Genomic DNA, 23,655 nt, shown 5'->3' with positions numbered 1-23,655 from the left:
CTCAAATTTGGTTAAACAGAAATGCGTTTTTCATCTTGGCAAATGTGTTTGGACAAATATTAGATGGTAAATGAAAAAAATGCATGCATAAAGCAAAACAATGCTCTTCGTTCCTCAAAATTTAACTGGCACAAGAATAACTCATCTGAGTTCACACTTCAGGCATCACCTCCATTCCCCACCCAACATAATGCATGATGGCTCTCAAAATATCCATTATCTGATATCCATCCAGTTTCATGAAACCTCAAGCATAGAGATACAGCGAAAGTTTGAACAGAACAAAATGGTAATGTGTTTTGTGACATGATGTGTAATTGATTCTGACTGTGGAGATTTTTAGATGGGATGTTGACATTTCTGTATGACTCTTGAGATACAATGCATGATCCCTGTATACTTGTTTGTGTTTGTGAGAAGATCTAGGATGCTAGTCATATGAAGCCATCTTACCCTAACATATGCTATTATGAAATGAGATTACAGATGTGCAATTGAATTACTCACATACAGCATGGCACGAAGGGCATCGCACAAACACATGACAACAAAATATCTAGAGAGAGAGAGTGCAGAAATAATTCTTATGACAGTTTAATGCATGCAAACATCTGTCGGTGCCACATCTGGAACAGGTGGTGTTACCCAAAACAAAAATGCATTTTTTTTTACTCTGTGGCTGTACTTTTTTTGTGTTGTTGCTAACATATGCAGGGTCTCCACAGACATCTTTTCTGGCCAGACCTTCTCAAATCCAAACTAAAAAGTGTTTTAGACGTCTTTTATTCTGACCATGACCTTTAAAATCTCCATGAAATCAGAATGAGAGTTTTGTGGGGCTTTCAGTGCACATCTGTGAGCCTTGAGGATGTTTATTCTGGTACACAGTTTACAACATCATCATTTTAGCAGTTTTACAGTTTTAAAAATATTTTTAATTCAGATTAATTGTTATTTTCGTGATTATTTCATAATCCTGAATAATTTTAGTCTATGAAACCATTATACTTTTAGTCTAACGATACTATACCAGCTGAAGTATCATAATACCATGCAGTATTCTGTTCATTTAAAATTCAATTCTACAAAATGAATCTAAATTTCATAAATAAAAAGATGTAAATGAAAACAGACAAGATTTTTCTCTGAATACTTCATTAATGTGAATGAATGACTGGCTATTGTTGTCCATGAAATCATGTAAACGAAACTCATCTTAGCACTGCACAGAAGCTACATGGAGTGACATTTAGATGTGGTATTTATACATGTATACTGTACTTATAATTGCATAAGTAATGTTATAAGATTAATGTTTTAAAAACAAAACTCTGAATGTAGAAATATGTTGGAAAAGAATGTAATATGATGTAATCATGATTGAATCACTGAGTCATTCAAACGATTCTTTCAAAACAGCTGAATCCTTCAGGAGCGATCTATCTATCTATCTATCTATCTATCTATCTATCTATCTATCTATCTATCTATCTATCTATCTATCTATCTATCTATCTATCTATCTATCTATCTATCTATCTATCTATCTATCTATCTATCTATCTATCTATCTATCTATCTATCTGTCTATCTATCTATCTGTCTATCTATCTATCGTTCTATCTATCTATTGTTCTATCGTTCTATCGTTCTATTTGTTGTTCTATTGTTTTATCTATCATTCTAGCAATTTTGTTCTATCTATCTATCTATCTATCTATCTATCTATCTATCTATCTATCTATCTATCTATCTATCTATCTATCTATCTATCTATCTATCTATCTATCTATCTATCTATCTATCTATCTATCTATCTATCTATCTATCGTTCTATCGTTCTATCTATCTATCTATCGTTCTATCTATCGTTCTATCGTTCTATTGTTCTATTGTTCTATCGTTCTATCGTTCTATTTGTTGTTCTATTGTTTTATCTATCATTCTAGCAATTTTGTTCCATCCATCCATCCATCCATCCATCCATCCATCCATCCATCCATCCATCCATCCATCCATCCATCCATCTCTCTGTCTGTTTAAATTAAACGTAAAAGGTTTTAAAACTTTCAAAGCTTTCAAACAGGGCTTTATCAAGTCAACATCCTAAGTTTGTCTTGGCAAACTTTGCTTTTCTAGTTAAATATAAAAAAAATCTTTGAAATAAGTCAACACAGGAAATGAATTTGCTTCAAATTATTTTATGAGGTCTTTAGGTTTGGTGTGATGAAATATTCAGTAAGGAGAAGAAGACCATCTGTATTGCCCACACACCTTTATGAGAGCCATTTAAATGATATTATTTTTCTAACTTAATGTAAGGTGTGATAAGCGTGATCTGGACAGATGCCACATAATTTGCTTCACTATTGCAATTGTTGTGCTCAGAACTAGGCTACATATGAGTACATACTGACAGGTGTCATAAACCCTAGATTCAGTTGCACGGCCACACAAAATGTGTGGACAGCTGTCAAGCCTTTAATCAGCACAAACCAACTCTGCTACCACCACTTCACCACAGATAAACAAGCACACGCTCACCCAGAGACACCCGCTTTCCCCCCAAATCCCCTACGGAGCATCTGACAGCTCTGCCTTGAGCTTGTAATCCATCTCTGGGAGCCACAACACCCAGCGCAATTATTCTTTCTTGCTGACTTTACCTGGAAAACATAATTGAATGAAGCTGTTTTTATTCGTTCCACTTAAGGTAAATCTTTAAAGAGGAAAAATGGAGACTCGAACAAGCCAGCTTCTTGATGTTATAATGACACAAGAAATTAATAGACTGTCAAGGGAAAAAAAACTTCAGTGGGGAACTGGGCAACTATGTTGCTTACTCTTACAAACTTGCTATGAAAAACTTTTGTGATGAAAGGCTAATGGGCCAATTAATATGGCAGGTTTGTGTGTTTTGGTAACCACACATTTGTTGGTAATCTGGTGATGAATGGCCCCAATAAGACCTTAAGGCACTTAACTCTAAAGGTTGTTCCATGTCACTTACAGTGTGTATACACCTTAAGAAGTCATTTATTTATATAATAATACTAAGAAGAGTATACTAACATGGATCCATTGGTTGGTAAAATGGCTTGGAAAACTTGTTCTACTTTAGTTTTGGTCCAGTATAGATTTTATTTTATTTTATTTTATTTTATTTTATTTTATTTTATTTTATTTTATTTTATTTTATTTTATTTTATTTTATTTTAATTTATTTTAATAAATTAATAAATTAATAAATAAATAAATAAATTCATTCATTCATTCATTCATTCATTCATTCATTCATTCATTCATTCATTCATGCTTTATGTTACTGACCTGATTTATTTTTTCTATTTTATTTTTGGTTCAGAATTAATTTTATTTTATTTTATTTTTACTGAACTCATAATTTATCATGTACTTTTTGTACTTTAGTGTTGCTTTAGTATAGATATACATTTAATTTCATTTTATTTTATTATGAGCTTAATGTCACTGAACTCATTTATAACATTTCGTTTTCAGTCTTCTTTAGTTGAGACACATTATAGATATAGAATTTTATTTTATCATTTTATTTTATTCTATATTTTATTATTTATCATATTGATCAACTTTATGTCACTAAACTCATTATTAATAATATTTTGTTTTCTGTGTATTTTAGTTGTGGTTCAGTATAGATATAGATTTTAATTTCATTTGATGTTTAATTTTATTTATTATTTAATTAATTTTTATTTATTTATATTTATTTTTATTTTTGTGTCACTAAACTCATTTTATATTTTTTTCTACTTTAGTGTTGGTTTAACATAGATATACATTTTATTACATTATTATTTTTGTATTTATAATTTTTATATGAGAAACTTTTTGTCACCGAACTCATTATTTATAACATTTCGTTTTCTGTTTGTTTTAGTTATAGTGAGTTGATATAGATTTTTATTTTATTTTATTTTATTTTATTTTATTTTATTTTATTTTATTTTATTTTATTTTATTTTTGGTCTACTTTAGTTTTGCCCAGTATTAATTTAATTTAATTTAATTTAATTTAATTTAATTTAATTTAATTTAATTTAATTTAATTTAATTTAATTTAATTTAATTTAATTTAATTTAATTTAATTTAATTTTCCCATCATATATATTCAGCAAATTGCATCTGTCTTTTTAAGGTCCCCAACTTGAGAAAAAAACCTCTGCCGAACCCTGCCGTTAAGTTCCATTTCATTTCATTTTCATCAGTTTATTTTTTCTCGCTCGTTCTTGCCCTTATATCTGTGGCAACCTTTCTTTGTCCGGCCTTTTTTTTGGTCCACCGAGGTTTGAAGCCCTTTAAAGGTTCGGTCACATTTGGAGGGGGCAGCCATTAAACAGTTTCCCTCTTTCTTTTCTCTGTGTGACAGTACTAGTGTGTGATGTTGTCCCACGATGCCTCCATTGTGTCTTATTGACAAAGTTCCTGTCAGTCACTGGTAAGCTTAGATGAACAGAGGAACCCAAGAGTGAATGAATGAGTACCAGAACCAGTAATGAGGACACGCTCTGCAGTCACATCCTTAATCATGTGTATAAACAACTGACGGCTATTTGATGACTATAATATTTCACTATATTGTACAAACTGTTTCCACAGGTAACCTAAAATGGGTTATAGGGTAACATCGAAATGAACTGGTTTTATTACTGAACAAACCTGACTTCATGGCGTTACAGAAATGTGCCATTTTTAAGATTCAGACCAGGTAGAAAAAGAAAGAAAGAGAGAGAAAACAACTCTTGAACTGCATATTTACAACGTCTCGTTATGTAACAGTAAATTTTATGACACTAATCCACAGATCTACTCTGGAAGCATTTTTGCAAATGTCAAAGTAATTTGTGAGGTGTAAAGATGGAGCATTATTCACGAGACAAGCGAGGATGTGGTATATATGTAAAAAAGAAAGCAGCTGTGAATTGCTGGCACATTCAGACATATCAAGTGGTTCCAGCCCAAGTGATTGTTTAGGATTAATGGTGCAGTCTCCAGTGCATGCTTTCTATGGAAACTCAAGTAGTTGGAGACAGGCCCTTGTGTGCGGCTGTTAGTAGAGTAGACAGGAACACCAGAGCAGGGTGATGAATGGCCCAGCACTGGCTCCCAATCTGCTCTGACAGCGACTCAAGTCGCCTGTGTTAGACAGCGAGGATGCATGTGTATGTGTGTATGAAACAGAGATATTAAGACTGTGAATACCAAAGGTTTCAAGCACACCTGTCACTAGCTCTTGGTTAATGAGAGGCAGACTGGCCATGTATCAAACTTTGCCACACAGATAAAAATAAAAATTCATAAATCATTTACTCACCCTTCTATGGACGTTTGTTTACATGTCTCACAATCCTTACTTTTTCATACAATTATAAACTTACAGTTCTGAGAAAAAAGTCAGAATTGTGGGATAAAGTCGCAATTACTATTGCAAGATTTAAACTCAAAATTCTGAGAAAAAAGTCCAAATTGTGAGGTTTAAAATCCAAATAGTGCGATATGTAGTAAGAATTAACTAGTTATTGCAAGATGTTAACTCGCAATTCTGAAGATCGATGGCAAAGAAAAAAAATTGCAAGAAAAAAAGTCAGAATTGTGAGATTTATAGTCAGAATTAGTAAATTATTGTGAGCTAATGAGATGTTAATTTGCAGTTGTGAGAAATAAAATCGCAATTCTGAGAAAAAAGTGAGAATTATAAGTTAGAAGCTCACAATTCCAAGAAAAAGTCAGAATTGTGAGGTTTAAAATCAGAATTGTGAGATATATGAATTAGCAATTTATTGTGAGCTAATGAGATGTTAACTTGCAATTGTGAGATATAAACTCACAATTCTGAGAAAAAAAGTGAGAACTGCAAGATTTAAACTCAAAATTGTTAGATATGTAGTCAGAATTATCGAGATAATGAGGTAACGAGATGTTGCGAGAACTTGCAATTTTGAGATATAAACTTACAATTCTGAGAAAAATTTATTGTAAGATAGAAGCTCACAATTGCAAAAAAAGTCAGATTTGTGAGATTTAAAATCTGAATTGTGAGATATATAGTCAGAATTATTGAGTTATTGTAAATTAATAAGATGTTAACTCACAATTGTGAGATATTAACTCACAATTCTGACAAAAAAGTGAAAATTGCAAGAAAAAATCAGAATTGTGACATTTGAAATCTGAATTGTGCGACATATATAGTCAGAATTATCATGAGTTATCGTGATTTAATGAAATGCGATATAAACTCACAATTCTGACAAAACAAGTGAGAATTGATAGATATAGGCTCACAATTGCAAGAAAAAAAATCTGAATTGTGAGATATATAGTCAGATTAATGAGTTATGGTGAGTTAATGAAATTAATGAGATTATTATGATATCCCAATTTTGAGAAAAAAGTGGGAATTGTAGGATTGAGAAATAATAACGATGAAACATATCCAGTGGAATAATGTGAAGAGAAGCATAAAATGTTCACTTAGGAAATCTTAACATCCATCCATCCTCTTTGGTGTGTTCATGAGAGAAATAGAATATCTGATGTGTGAATAAATCATTATTTTCGAGCCAAATATGCCAATGAATCATTGATTCAGTTCACAACGTCTGTCTGAATGATTCATTTGTGAATCTAACAAGTGAATCCAAGCTCAATTCACAGACTCACAATCCATTCTCAGTTAACATCTTATTTAAAGTTTCAGATTCAGAAAACTTGGAATAGAGAGCATGATTTATATGACTACCTTTATATATCTTTTTTGAAGCTTAAGTTATAATTTCTCCTTTTGAGTTTCTTTAAAACCTCACACTAACAATTTTGGAACAACATGAGGTTGAGAAAACTGATGGCAGTATTTTTTTGTTGAACAGCTTCTTTAACGTTATGTAATGTGCAATGAACATATTCCCTTTTAAGAAGGGCATGAACATGCTCGCTCTGTGACTCATCTGTCAAACTCATCTTCAGGTTGCTGGATAAAGAATCCCACCCACTATTACAGTTGTCTCCTCTGCATGTCACAAGCAGGGATGAATACAGCTGACAGAGAGAGAAACAAGTCAGCCTTAACATCTCCAACATGCTGCTATGCAGTCCAAAACACAACAGGGTTAGTATTACTATCAGTTATCACTCCTTCTGTCTTTACATCTAAACCCCAATGTTGTGTTGGGTTTTGACAAGTTACTGTTTATATGAAAGAATGAGTGATTGAATCATTCAGCTCATTTATTCAAAACCACAGACCACTATGCTAGTATCCCAAGTTCTGCATAATTAGCTTTATGAGTGAATCACTGAATCATTCATTCAGTTGATTTATTTAAAACATAATTGATTTATTTAATTCATTCAGAAGCATGACTGCTGTGTGTTGCTCTGAGACTTGCAACATTTTATGTTTTGCTATGGCAATATTGTGTCTAAAATGTAAGTTATTCCAAATGGACATATTGTTTTTTGAACTGAAGTTGTAAACTTTTTATGATGCATTTCTGATACTTTTAGAGGCTTTTGGAGACAGTGAAGTCACTGTGAATTGTTGTATGGAAAAATCAGTTTATTTCCCCATTGTTTCCAAACTTGCTGAAGTAATGACAGAAAAAAAAAGTTTGACCAATAACGTGCAGGCATTGTACATTATCAACCAGTCAAGCATGTGGGAAGGTGTGGTCTACTGATAAAGTCAAACCAATGCAAATACACATACTTATAGGCCTAATGTATGATGACTATAGAGAACATGCCAATAGAAAAACAAAGCTAAAGCTCAAACATTTTAGGCAATTTGGAAATCATACTGTCATCTGTGATTCACATTTCAGTATGTTTAGCAATTTGTAGTTACTTACCCTGTGCTAAAAACAGCAGGGTTTGAAGAGTGTTGACGATTAATGAGTTCACTGATGTGTAAGTTATGTGTCAAAGAGTTAAGTATAACCCAATGTACACAACATGTAATGTGTAATGGATTCTGAACCACTGACACACTGTTGATTATTCAGCTGTTAAACAGAATGACTGACAACACTCATTACTAATTTTGTAGCCAAATGTCATCATCTAATATTATCAACCATCATCTTTGAAAATAAAATATATTGGGCATTGAAATCCCATAGACTTACATTAAAGGAGGTTCCAAATGCATATGTGCCACTAGATAGAGACACAGAGAAATAGATATGTAGGCTCTTTTGACTCTTTGGCCAAGTAAATAATGACTTTTTGTATGCAAAACAAAGAGTGATGTAATTGCTGGCCTCCACAGCAATTACATAACCTTTCTCCCGCCCCTATATCATAGATGGGTCGGTTGGCTTTTGCAAGCAGAAACCGAAAAAAACAACAGTAGGGTTTCTGTGGCATGCTGTGTGTGAAAAAGAACAGTGTGACATGTTGGTGTTGTTGCATGTGCCATTATCACTACTGTGCATCGGATCTTGGAGAAGGACGTTTGTTTACATCTCAATACGTTTTTATCCAGTGTATGCTCAATGCACATCTTGCACAGCATCATATGCATATACTAGAGGAACATATCTACATAAATTCAAATTATTGCAATTGCAATAATGAAACCAAGGAATATTACACTTCTAAACCGATATATTTATACCAAACCAATGGTTTAAATGCAATTACTGCTTTTATTGCACAACTCAGTGCAATAATTTCCTCTTTAACTTTAGGTTTTGTAATAGCCTGAATACACTATCGAATATTAGATTATCTGGGATCCGAATCCAAAAACAAAAGGTAAAATTAGATATATTGCAAAATAAAAGATATATTGGTAAAATACAACCTTACGCAAAAGAGCCAGAGCTGAAGGAAGTAACTCAGTCAGCATGCTGACACAAAATCTGTTCATGTCCAGATGGTTTCGTCCGCAGTAACCAGACCACTTGGTTAAAGTGGAGTGACTTTAATGTACATTACCGCAGGCGAATATGCCAACTATGATGTAACCTTGACCCTTGAATGGAACAGCTACAGGTCTGGCTCGTGAGAATGAGCTCATATGTGAACAACAGGAATTGAACTCATTACATATGTACATTTAATATTCTAAGTAGGGTTTTAACCTCTGGGGATGGTTAACTTTCACCTCTGATACTTAATAATTCACACTTTTGGATCATGCATTATCTACTCAATAAAGAAGCATGCTAATAAATGCATTAAGGTTTTAGAGATTCAAGATACGGCGTGCGTTCATGAAAATGGCATGTGATAGAGTTCAATTTGTCCTACAGGATAATTTAAAGGAACAGTTCTCTTCCTCACTTCCGCACTGAATGGGTGCCATCAGAATGAGAGTTCAATCTCTCTCTCTCTCTCTCTCTCTCTCTCTCTCTCTCTCTCTCTCTCTCTCTCTCTCTCTCTCTCTGTCTGTCTGTCTGTCTGTCTGTCTGTCTGTCTGTCTGTCTGTCTGTCTGTCTGTCTGTCTATCTATCTATCTATCTATCTATCTATCTATCTATCTATCTATCTATCTATCTATCTATCTATCTATCTATCTATCTATCTATCTATCTATCTATCTATCTATCTATCTATCTATCTATCTATCTATCTATCTATTCTATCTAATCTATCAAATAGCAGTTTGACACTAGGCAACACGGTCAAGTCTTGCCAGTGGATATCTGAACTTTATTTCACACTATTTAAAGTATCTGTTAGTTGCCTGATTATACTTAATCACATTGTTAAAGATTGCACTTGGTGTGCAGACATGTGAACATTTCTCCTGGAATGAGAGTTACTAACTATATTGCACTCAGATTTTTAGTTCCCTTGCAATTTAAATCTCTCTTCAATCAGCAGAGCTGTGAGCACCTTGCATCATTGAATGTCTATCTTTTTGTAATCTACTTTGCAACAATATGTCTTCAGCTACTCTATCAAGTTTAGCAGATTTGATTACAGATTTGGTTGACTAAAATTGCAATTAGAGTACTTAGTATAGTACCATAGTTACATTTAAATGATTGTTCACTCAAAAATTGTTGAATAATTGATAGTTCACCCATTCCATGTTAATGTTCGTTTTTCTTCTGCTAAACATAAACAATGTTGTGAACTGTTTTTTCTTCTTTTTGCACTCTGACTTTCATACACACACACACACACACACACACACACACACACACACACACACACACACACACACACACACACACACACACACACACACACACACACACACACACACACACACACACACACACACACACACACACACACACACACACACACAAATCAAAATATCTGAAAGAAAGTAGATTGCATCATTGTTTTTTATTACCCATTATCCCAATTTTGTCTTGTGATCTTGTCTATTTATGTTTGGACATCAAAACCCTTCAATTTCAAAAACATGTCATGTGTTTTCATGCTTTTTTATTTTTATTTTTATTTTTATAACTATCAGAATTTTAATGGAATCAAAGTTTTGTTGTGCATGTAAAGACAAATGTGAACTGAAACAAATCAATACAAATGACTATTTATTATCAACCTGACTTTTATTTAAAATGTGACCCTGGACCACAAAACCAGTCTTAAGCATCATGGGTATACCTGTATTTGTAGCAATTGCCAAAAATACATATATAGATTTTTCTTTTATGCCAAAAATCATTAGGATATTAAGAAGATATTTTCTAAATTCCCTACCATAAATATATCAAAACATTTTTGATTAGTAATATGCATTGCTGAGAACCTTAATTAAAAAAAAAGACCCTTATGACTGGTTTTGTGGTCCAGGGTCACATATACTGTATCAAGTAGAAATAGCACCTTCCACATTTCAATGTACTTATCCTTAGATGTGTTTTTAATATATATTAACCAACTTTTAATCTTGTTTTTTTTTTTTAGCATAAAAGAAATGTAATACATCAGTATATTTATATAGGACATTCTAAAAAATGACTCTGATTGTTTGGTAATGTCCTGATTCAAGCTGATATTCAACTGATAGCCATATGCAAGTAGTAGAAATAGAAGAGCCATAATAAAACACTTATAGTGACTAGTATCTAGACTTTATGAATGTTAGGCATTTTTGAAAAAACATTTGAATGAACCATACTTCTGAATGTATCTAATGAAAGTCTAAATGAGATATTTTGAACTTGCACTTGAAGCATTGTCCTAAAAACTCACGACTGCAATTGTATCTACAATTCCCAGATATGAGAGCAGGGGACGTGTCTTCTTTCTGCGCTTCACACGCTGATTCATGTTATTGCACTTGACAGAGTTCATTTCCAAGAGGAAACCATCAAACTGCCTGCTCATCGCTGGGGATATTACGGTCAATTTTGATATGAACAGCCTAACTGCAATGGGAACACATTACATTCGGAAGCCCGGAATGCAGATGCATGATTATATCTATTACAAACATCAATTTCCATCACATTACTCAAACCGAATGTTCCCTGTCATGTGCACAGCACTGCCATACCTCCCTACGCTTTCTTTGCAGATTTGTTGCTTCATATACTTCATCCGAGAAGCAAAATGCCGTCTGTAGATCCCAAGTTTGATGGATTGGGAGCATAATTCCACTCCCAACGTGGTTTCCATGCTTCAGTGACCTCCTACAATAGCCGTCCACCTGAGATATGACTTTTACTATATTACATCCGGCAACTGTGACTCTTAATAAGAATATGGATTACTGCATGAATCTGATTTATAGTCACCTGCTTATATATTGGCCAACCGCATGGTGTAATGTCCACTTCATGTCAGATTTCTGCTATTTACACCCTTCTTTTTGCCGTTTAAGCAAATTATTATTGATTCAGAAAGTGAGAACTGAGGTTCATCTCATTAAAAAGGCAGCAAACACCGTTCACCATGCACTGTTCATAGTGTTAATATATCTCAACAGTGGATCTCAGTTATGTTTGTTCTTGTTCTGCATTTCAGGCTATTTTAAGATGCAGACCACTAGATCTCCTTTAAGTGAAATCTTAAGAGTTTTACTATATAATTTTCTCACCAGAAAGAGAAAACTGTCCAAGATCATCGCAGATGTCCTTATAGCCAAATGGGGTTGGTGTCACTTGCTGATATTGGTTTAATCAATGGCATATATTAAGGTTTGTGATAGAGAATGATGATTCAGGGCAGACTGGAGTTTTTAGCACGAAGAGAGGGCGGCTCACTTTGACCCCGTCAGCTAATGATGGATGAGGGACTGCTGCGATTTCATTGGCCGAGCTCTGAGCCGTTAAGCGATTGCCAACATTCCGGAAAAACAGCCTGTTCTCTCATACTTCTCGGATTGAGGGGGATATTTTGTTGCATGGATGAAACAATTACTTAAATAGTTTGAACATGATTTTGTTGAATGTTCTTAACCCAGGTGTTCTGAACCTCGTAAATTGGTTCACTTATTGGTTCTATGAGTTTATGTTCCCTTACCAAAAATAAATATACTTGAAGTTTATTTTATTAAGTATACTTAAGTAAAGTTCAAGTATATTTTTAAGTATACTTTGTGTAGAAAGTACACAAATATCAGTGTACTAGTATACTTTTAAGTGTACTATTTCCGTACTCCTTGGGACTAAATTTGGCCCACTTTCTAGTATATTAAAGTATACTTTTAAGTATACTTTAAGTATAACAGTAGTAAAATTTGAGTACACAACTAGTTTCCATCTCTGTTTTTAGTTTGTATTGCAAGTATTCTAAAAGTGAACTTATAGGTATACTGATAGTTTACTAATTAAATACATTGTAATGCATTTTTAGGACACTTTGAAGTATAGTCTCAGTAAACTACTATTTTAGTAGTTTTATACTGCATGTACACTCATTAAGTTTTCTTTAAGTGAACATTACATCATACATTAAGTATACTCATATGTCTCTATGTAGGTATTACTTTGTATATATTTTGTTGTATTTTGGATATCTGAACATCCAAAACATAAAAACAACAACAACAACAACAACAACAACAACAACAAAACATTTGATTCTATCTTCATGCATTGATAGAATTGAATGTGGGTAGGTTTCACAAAAATAAAATAAAATAAAATAAAATTTTTGTAAAAAAGTGGAGAAAAAAAAGACAAGTTATGTTAATCAAAATTTAAAGTCGATCAACACCTCAAAGCTTGACAGTGATTATTACATCTTCATGGGTCAACAATTTATTCTATAACGTTACACAGTTTTACAAATCTATGGTTTTGATGCTGTTTTATGTATGATGCTTATGTTAGATTACATGTGGAAGCATCCGTTGTTCCGGTTTCTTCTTCACTTGTGTTTTGTAAATTCTGTACAGAAGATGTGTAATAGTGCCCTTAGCGTATAACAGTGAAAACACGGATTCTCAAAAAATGTCAGAATTGTGAGATGTTAACTCATAGTTGCAAGATATAAACTCACAATTCTGAAACGAATCGTTCAAATATAAATATGTTGAATCTTCACAGTTTTTTTTCAATGTAGTTTTTTAAATTCCATGGCAGAACTGGTAAATTATCCTACTGTTATTTGAAAATCTTTTTAAAATGTTTTAAATAAATTTTGAGAAAATCTAAATTGAGTGCCATTTGTTTAATATATCTTTTTTTTTATTATTAAATCATTGCTCATATTGTTATTTTACCCTGTTCAAGACAGTGATAACCTTTTGCCAGACTGTCACTGTAAAAAACAAAAAACAAAACAAACAAACAAGCAAAAAAAAAAAACATATACATATTCATATTGTTTGTTTGATTACAGTATATAGGCCTTTGAACTGTTCATTTACTTGCAATGAAAAATTCTAAGAACCGGGATAAAAACATAAAAGCTGTCTAAACTTTTGGGATACCTGAAAAGTGTGGATATCTCAAGCAATTGCGATGAAGAGATTTGTTGCACATCAGCACCCCAGGAGCTTGGGTTTACCGAGTCAAAAATGATGAGTGTGTGAAATAGCGGGATGGGTGTTAATGTGGTGATCTGTCACTCCATTGATCCTGCCTGGATCCCATATCCTGAAGTTCTGATGTGGGCTTTTCAAGTCTCTAAAGCTAAGGGCTCAGTTTCTGTCGACAAATGCCATTGAAGTATGGAAAGGAATCCCTTAGCGTCAGAAACGATCATGGATTATTGGGTCAGTGTGGGCAGGGAGCAAAAGGACACATTCTCATTTTTCATTCTTCGATTTTGAGCACATCAGTCATCCTTACAGTATATTGAACGTTTCATTTGAAAAACTTTTGCTTCTAAACCAAAGTAAAGTAAAAGCTCAGAGCACTAAATGTTGAAGGCCAAGACTGTTGAAGCCTTACTAAGCTAATTCTGTAACATGCTTCATAATGTAAACATTCTTGCCAATTGGCAAATGTGTGTAAACATAGTACATTTCTTTTGACTTTTTTATAATTAAATTTGACATATGATTGTGACTGTATATTACAAAGAATTTGTAGTATTGTGTATTTTACTTTCATTTTCTCATAAATACCTTTTTCTTTTTTTTTACCCTGAAGCAAAAACAGGCTTCCATATCTAACAGCTTTTATCTAAGTGGAAATTCACCATCAGAAATTTATCTAGGATGCCTTTTTTTGAAGCAGATGAAAGAGGTCAGGTGTCAGTACTTTATCCGCACCTTTAATCTTACTACATGCCATTTGTGTTCTGTGTATCAAGCCCCGGCGAAAAGTGAAAGTGGGACACTCTTTGAGAATTAAGGTACTTTGTAGCCTCAGTTTCCACATTTAAGCAATGTAGCTGAGAGAGAAAAAAGACAAGTAGAAGGAAAGGATGGAAAAAAAGACAGATGCCTTACATTTGCCTCTCTAGTGCACATTCTCAGAAACAAATTAACCCCAGCACAGAGGAGACCTTAGTTTGAGAGAAACATGGTACCGGACAGCATATTGTTCTCTTCACCTCTTGCTTTTCTCACTCGTAGATATGTGGCATATTCAATAAGTGAATCTATTCTCCATTTGTCCAGCAGAGGTCTAAATCTTCGCTCTGTATACAGCGTGGCACCGCCATATCCTCTGGGACTACCTAACTGTGACAGTGAATGAATTTAGCGGGGAAGGGTGTAATTTGTCCACAGCAATAATATGGAGTGGTCCACTCTGCAGGCGGCGGGCGGTAATATAGCTTGCTGTAATGTAGAGAAACAGTCGCCCTCCGGGGTTCAATAACTGCTTATTACTCCTGCCTCCACTTCAGAAGCATCACCATCACCATCAGCCCAGTGGCCTCCCACATTATAACTCCGGCACAAATGCCTCTACTGCGCTATCGACTGGAGTTTCTGTTATTCGCTAAGCCTGTTGAGCAAATACCCTGTTTGTGGTCATGGTTCCACAGGTCCGTGATCTAATAGATGATGTTAGGGAATTGTCCTCGCCAGCCCTCATTTGTCTTCATATAGAGGCAAGAGCCGAGCTGGTCAGCTTTCAGCAACAGGTTACAATGACATCTTGATGAAACCAGCTTTAGAACTTGTTCATATTGTGTGTGTATAAGAAATACATGTGTGTAATAAAAATATGTGTATAAGAAACAACAACAAAGTTTCTTTAAAAACCCTCTTTTGTGCAGAACTTGTTTCCACCACGGATTTAAATCTCAGTTTAACAGCTAAACTCAAGACTCTGTTACTAATTCCAAAATGCTACTTTAGAACTCGCAATGAAGAAACGTTGAGTTGCTTCATTGAAAGCTTATTGTTTTACTGCATTAAAAGCTCACTATAGTATATAGAGTATTATGAGAGAGATGAACTGAACGATTGTGATTACCTCTTTACCCCATTTATTCTTCAGATCAATCCCATATTCACAATTAGTTTGAATGTCTGCTGAGGAAAGCGTCATATTTGTTGTAATCTTAATATCCTTTCATCTGTTAAGGGTGATTTCTGAAGACAGCGCTGCTCAGTGCTGTTTTTAGCTGTGTTAAGCTGATGTTGAAATTAAAAATAATTTCCGCTTATGACTGTGTTCTTTTCAACGTAAAAGTCTTTACTGCTGACTCCTAAAAAACATGTCCAAAAAACGTTGACACAAATTTTCAAATAGACGCTATCTTTATTAACAAACTGCATACTTGAACTATAAACAAGTACATTCTCACCTGAAAACCTCTTAAAACTACATTCCATGACACAAAAACAGTATTATTTATAAAATGATACTGGATTTGGGCGTCCACCATGACACTCCCTGTAAGAAGTACTGCAAGCGGATTGATACGATTACAAACTGTGAAACGGCCAATCAGATTTGAGGACCAGAAAGAACTGTTGTATAACTATACTGTATATATACACTCAATGAACAGCTGAATCACAGTCTGATCAATCTCTCTGTCTCTTTTTCTTCTCTATAGTGTGCCCTGGCACTGATAACAAGCTCAGCACGCTGTCAGATTTGGATCAGCAGTACAAAACTCTTCGCAAGTTCTACGAGAATTGTGAGGTGGTCATGGGTAATCTGGAGATCACCAGTATTGAAAGAAACCGCAACTTGTCATTTCTCAAGGTGAGTACTCACTGATAGATGGATGGATGGATGGATGGGGTGTTATGATACATGTATTTGCTCAAACCATCACGGTATGGATGTCACGGTTGAGTTCATGCATTTAGAAGACCAATACGAGAGTGGTGCATTTAAGACACTGAGAATTGAAACTTTTACATGCATTACCACTCAACAATGTCAGTTCCAAAACAGTGGACCAATCAGAACACCATGGAGGCGAGGCAAGTGTTGCAAGCTTTTGTTTACAGTAGCAGGTTAGCATGGCAACTTATGTATTTGATGGCAACATGGCAGAGTAGGCATTTTGCGCTGGGCTTTTTTAAAACAATTTCTGAGCGCTGCATCTCGCATTAGGCGCAAAGATGTGTTCTGTGTGAATGGCCAGTAAAAACCTAGAGTAAATACTTGTGCATATAGAGTGACAGGTATGGAAGCCCGTTTCTGCTACTAAATAAATAATAAAAAAAAAAAATATAATTGCGACTCTTTATCTCAGATTCAATTTATGTGGAATTTTTACGATAACCAAGGAAATGCTATATTGCTGCTGTTACATAAGCGCAACCTGCTGTCAGAGAATAATTTAGCATTTTCATTCAGTTCGTCTGCTGTTTTTGTTTTGTGCAGGTGCTATATATAGCATAATTACAAAAATCTAAAGTCAATTTTATTTTTGCTTTAAATACCAAAGTACGTACCGAACCGTGACTTCTGTCTACCATTACACCCCTGATAGATTTTGGACAGATTTGCCTTAAAATCCTAGTTAGGGATTTAGCTTTGCACCTTTATTAAAATACAATGAACAAACTATAATGCATTATTATGTGTGACTAACAGAATACTATATAAATATATAAATAGCAGAAGACTATTTACTTTCAATATGAACACTCCAGTAACATGACATTAGAGAGCAAGCCGTCGTGTATTTCTGGATTTCAAAGGCAGTTGGAGCTTTTAGCAGTCTTTTGTATGGGTGCTGCAATTACTGGTAACACTGATGGTTAAATAGCTCTTTTACATTTGCATTAATGGATGTTACTCTGCTTCCAAACTTGGTATAACTGAAGAAATAGAGCAAAAAGGCTGTACGAGGCTGCCTTGTTTTCACACTAAAACCAGGTGTATTACTTATTCACAGAGAAATCAGCTGGCTTCTGAGTCTTAATAAATTAATGGTTTTTCATGGAAGTCGCCTCATAATGGCTCTAATGTGTCAGGATGAATACGTGAGAACAGGTCACATGGTGAAGCGCAAATGAAAACAAAGTGTGTAGTTTAAAGGACGTCTTCCCTGAGGAGAATTATTTCAGAATTAATTTTATCTTTCTATATATTTTTCATCTAGTTATTCATATGTGTCTCCCATGCATTTTGTGGAGACACTTTCCTCTTTTTCGTCCCACTCTACATTGCGCATGAAATCACTTGAACGAATGAAGCCATGTTTCAAAGTTCTCTTGTTTACCTGTAGCCCTGATGTTTTCCCATCAATCTACCAGCATCCAGCATCTGGGTGTGTATCGGCAGGTGGTGTCACTTTGGCCTGTCAAGTAGACCTACGGTCCGCTGTCAGGTTTTATCCTGGTCAAGGCCTGAGCGTTCCAGCAGCAGCTAATGATGTTACAGGGTTTGACTGACTCTTCATTAAGGTCTGATCAATCAGGCTGCTGGCTCCCTCCATGCCTGCTTAGTGAGAATACCAGAGTGGCTCAATGTCTGAGCTGCCAGCTCATGTTAACATCAGGAACTGCCACAGACAATCGCCTCTTTGCATTTATTGCTCTGCCACTGCAGTCCATATATATATACATGCAGTACATGTGGAGAGACAGATCTGTGCAGTGGCAGAACATCTCTCAGCTTGTTTTTTTCTCTTTCCTTGTTAAAATCCTTCTCACATTTCAATCTCTGAGTTGAAAAACACTCTCTAGGGGTCTCTATACCCTTTTCTCCGTCCAGCAGAGACCCGTCGGCAAGAAAACACAACTTTTAGAGTGACCCGCTGTGTATTAAAGACTCTCTGTGCTTTTCCTTTCATACAGTTTTTAACTATATTATGGAATCACTATATTATAGAAGTTTGTTTACTTATATATAAATAAATACAATAGTATTTATGTGCATGTGTACATATAGTTGAAGTCAAAATTTTACATCCACCTTGCAGAATCTTCAAAATAGTAATTATTTTACCAAAATAAAAGGGATCATACAAAATGCATGATTTTTTTTTATTTAGTACTGACCTGAATAAGATATTTCACATAAAAGACATTTACATATAGTCCACAAGAGAAAATATTAGTTGAATTTATAAAAATAACCCTGTTTAAAAGTTTACATACACTTGATTCTTAATACTGTGTTGTTCCCTGAATGATCCACAGCTGTTTTTTTTATTTATTTATTTTTTTGTTTATGAGTCCCTTGTTGTCCTGAACAGTTAAACTGCCTGCTGTTCTTCAGAAAAATCCTTCAGGTCCCACAGATTGTTTGGTTTTTCAGCATTTTTTTTGTATTTGAACCCTTTCCAACAATGACTTTATGATTTTGAGATCCATATTTTCACACTGAGGACCACTGAGAGACTCATATGCAACTATTACAGAAGGTTCAAACACTTATTGATACTTTAGAAGAAAAAAAAACAATGCATTAAGAGCCAGGGGTGTACACTTTTGAATAGAATGAAGATGTGTACATTTTTCTTATTTTGCCTAAATATCATGTTTTTTTAAAATTTTATTTAGTACTGCCCATCAGAAGCTATAGAAGATACTTACATGTTTCCCAGAAGACAAAATAAGTTACATTTACCCTGATTTTCAAATTCAAAAAGTTTTCACCCTTAGGCTCTTAATGCATTAGTGAGCATTTAAACCTTCTGTAATAGTTGCATATAAATCCCTCCATTGTCCTTAGTGTGAAAAGATGAATCTCAGTCATTGTTGGAAAGGGTTCAATTAAAAAAATAACATGCATTTTGTATGATTCTTGTTTTGGTAAAATAATTAATATTCTGCAAGGTGTATGTAAACTTTTGACTTCAACTGTGCATACATTCATGCATACATACATACATGTATGAATAAAGACTCGAACATTTTTGTATAAACTAGTTTTAAATGTGTTGCATGCTACAGGACCAACCACTTAAAATAAACCACTTATTTCCAATAAATCAGTTTTAAGCAACACACAACGAATAATTCATGTAATATTTTATTTATGCATTTTATATTGTTTATGTATTTAGATATACTGCGTATTTGTTGCATATGCTTATTGAATGGAAATCCAAATCTGTGGCCTTGAATGCAGTGGATTTTGGTTGACAAGGCATGGACAGGAGAGCATTACAGTTACTCGCAGTGACAGCATAACCAGCAACTAACTGACTCAACACAGAGAGAAAGTGACACAGACTGGAGTAGTGGGCAGTTTGGACCATGTAAACAAACATTGTATACTAATGAACCCAGAGTTCTTGCTATTTCTAACTAGTTTCCCTTTCAGTAAGAGTACAGGGGTCAGGAAAACTTTTATAGGAGTCATTATAGGAAAAACTGTCATAGATTTGACCTAGAAAAATAACATTCAAGGCTTTCGCTACAAAAGTACATAAATGATGATGCTCTTAACGAATGGATTTATACCTTACTATTTTATGCTGACACAAGTCCAATGCTATTTGGACATTTTATGTGTCCAAAAGTGTCCAAAAGAGTGTGTTTGTACCCAGTTCATATAGATCGGGGAGACGTCTCCTCCTTCAGTCTTTTGTCAATGCAGAGTGTTTTGATGTTCTTATTTCTAGTATTGTTTCAAAGCAGCTCTCATCTTGGAAAAATCTCTAGTGCCCAGTGCATTCTTAACGTAAAGTGGTTTTAGGCTTGTTTAAAAATCTGTGTAAGAGTTGGTATTATTTTTGGTTTAGTTGCAAGATCAAGTTTTGTATTTTGTAGTTCTGGATGCCAAAACTATACTCATATATGCAACTACTGTAATCTGAATCTATTTCACACACAAATATGCCCTATTATAGAGGTAAAATACCCTGTACAGCCTGACATATAAAACAATAGTCCACAAAAATTCCCACATACAATTATATTAACATTATTATTTTAATATTTTTTTGTTTTGTTTTACACAAGCTACTATCTTTCTACAGTTTTGTCTCCTTGTGCTTCCTCTTAGGGAATGCTTTTAATCAGTCTAGCTATATGCGATTACTTTACTAAAAGGCTCTGCTTCTCTCTACCCATTTCCCTCTTATGCTTCATGAAATCCACTTGCTTTCCTTTTTAATTAGGATGTAATCAGAAACTGGGCCTGTCATTAATCAAAGCTGCCCAAATGAGAGGGGATTGTCCAGCTCACTAGCCTCATTACATGTTTGTGTGTGTGAGAGTTCTCTACTAATATTTCAAGGTTGAAGCCTTTTGCAAACCCACCAGTAAGTCAACCCTATTGGTTTTCCTGAAACCAGCCATTCAGTGAGTCCTCCTGCAGGTTATATCCTTATGCCAGTAGGTGGCAGTAAGGGAATGTCTTTATGAGTGAGTGATTCAATCGTTCGCTCAACTGATTTGTTCAAAAACACTGATTCATTCAGGGACAATAAAATAGAGTGTTTTTACAACGTGTCATCAATCGGCCATATTGGCAGCACTGAACGTAAACAGTGCCATTGAACCAAATGGAACTTGCAAATTTAGCTGATCATTGTAGTGAAAACGGTCAATTTTTGTCATGTTTTGGGTCGTACTAATCGTTCGGACTGTGAAAAAACATTTGGAGTACTATAGACTGCAAAGGAGAAGAGTGCAAAAAACTGTCTGAGGAACAAAAGGGGTTTGTGGTTGGCCAAACTGAACCAGGATTTCATGGGCAAGAATCTTGACAACATTGTTTGTTCTTATCATTTCCAGTCAGTTAGGTGAAATATTAGGCTAATATCTTAATTAATAGTGCTTGTTCGTATCCTTACCATCTATTAACTTTAGTTTGTAAAAATATTGTGCCCTTTCCTGCTAAGTACTTCTCTATATGATTTAACAGCTTCTACATATTTTTTTTCTGTGGTTAAGACTATTAATTAACAGAACAGCGTATTTAATAGTACTTTAACTGTGCAATCAATCTAGCAATCTGTTGTTTACATCCGAGTACCTCCAATATGGCCGCGCATCCGGGTAACTGACCGAACCGTGATTTAAGTGCAAACCCTCTATAGTGCTTTGACTTTTGTAACTGGCAATAGTGCGTTTAAAATGGGGGCAGTCATGGCCTAACGGTTAGAGAGTTGGACTTGTAACCCAAAGGGTTCAAGTCTCAGGTCCGGCAGGGATTGTAGGTGGGGGGATACCACGACTGAGGTGAGTCCCTTGAGCAAGGCACCGATCCCCCAACTGCTCCTTGGGTGCCGCAGCAATGGCTGCCCACCGCTCCGTGTGCGTGTGTTCACGGTGTGTGTGTGTGTTCACTACTGTGTGTGTGCACTTGGATGGGTTAAATGCAGAGCACAAATTCCTAGTATGGGTCACCATACTTGGCCTCACGTCACCTCCTTTCCTTTCCTTTCCTTTCCTTTCCTTTCCTTTAAAATATAAGTTGAGGTTTCCCAGATAGTACATGTACGTCTGTTAAAGATCTCTTGATCTGGAAAGCATCTGCTGTGTACAAACGTCTGGCAGACGTCTGTAAGATATCAGGTTTACATACATTCTAATTCATAAACATCTTATGAATTTGACATCCGATAGGAAATCAGACGCATTGCAGATAAGCAACCTATGTCTTGCAGATGTAAATGCAGATATCAAATACAGTAGATGTCTTTGAGATGTAGTACGTGTGCTATCAGGGTTAATTGGTAACTTTTTGTTGACAACCATTGTATAAAAGCAAAATACAGCACAATACAGAAGCCACATTAAACTTGACTGAGTAAGTCATTTACTCAAATGATGTGTTCAAACTTTGATTCACATTCAGTAGCCGGCTTAATGAGTGAGTCAATTGAACCATTCAACTGAGTCGTTTGACACACTGATTCATCCAGTAAAACAATTTGCTAATGTGTTTAGAGACACTGCAATGGCATGGGCTATTGGAGTTATTTAGGGTGACGAAGCAAAAATACACACATTTCTTGGGAATATTGTCTCTAAAATGTAAGTTACTGAATGTTAGCATTTTGTTTATCAAACTGTTGTTTAAAAGGAGTATCATGCTGGCAAATATACCGAACGCAGTATGTTTTTCAATCGCATTGTTGTCACAAAATCATGTGTGTTGCACCGAGTTAGTATGTTAGTATGCCTTAATAATTAAATTTTGTATGAAATTGCTATTAGGAGCTTATTCATAACGGTGAAGAAAATTTAAATTATAGTTAAATAGTTAAAAAAAAAAGTTAAAGGAACTGTATGTAAGAAATTAATTTCAGTTAATCATAAAATGGCCCTGACATGTCACTAGACATTAAGAAATCATGTTCATTTCAAATACTTATATCACTGACAACAGTGGTCCGGCCAGGATATTGTCATTTAAAAGTGACAGTTGCAGCCCACAACTGATGTTATTGTTGTCATTTTGTGTTTTGGTCTGAGGCTCCACCCTCCAGCTATCTACTAATCACGAAGTCAGTAGAGTTTCGTCATCCGGGTGGCCAGCTCTGCTCTAGTTACAGCTGCAGCTACAAACATGTCGGATAAAACATGTATAACGTTATGAAACCTAAAAGACCTCGTTATGAATCCCAAAATACGTCGTGACAAAGTCCGAAATTAAACAAGGATTTGTATAGGAGATGCCTTTGAAAGACGGAGACGGCTGAAAACGGATCCTGCAGCTTAGCTGGCAACCTCGAGTCAGAGGGAAGGGGGAGGGGATACACCGTTCTACAGTATTTTGAAAGTGATTGTAGTACCAGTTTTGGCCACAATCCTACATACGGTTCCTTTAAATTATAACAATAAATTATTTATTGAGAAACGACTCAGCATATTAGAATGATTTCTGAAGGATCATTGCATTTAATACTTTAAA

General features: G+C 34.8%; 1 protein-coding gene across 1 annotated transcript in view; it reads left to right on the top strand.

The window, feature by feature from the left end:
* erbb4a (erb-b2 receptor tyrosine kinase 4a) overlaps nt 1-23,655 on the top strand; it is a 188,636-nt gene that overhangs the window by 89,463 nt on the left and 75,518 nt on the right. The window contains exon 2 of the mRNA XM_073843370.1: nt 16,436-16,587. Within this exon, the coding sequence (XP_073699471.1) occupies nt 16,436-16,587 (152 nt within the window). The remainder of the gene's footprint in view (nt 1-16,435; nt 16,588-23,655) is intronic.

Source organism: Garra rufa, chromosome 6 (assembly GCF_049309525.1).
Source record: "Garra rufa chromosome 6, GarRuf1.0, whole genome shotgun sequence".
Classification (NCBI taxonomy): domain Eukaryota; kingdom Metazoa; phylum Chordata; class Actinopteri; order Cypriniformes; family Cyprinidae; genus Garra; species Garra rufa.
Note: the sequence above shows the minus strand (reverse complement) of the source record. Positions and strands in the feature narration are given on the sequence as shown.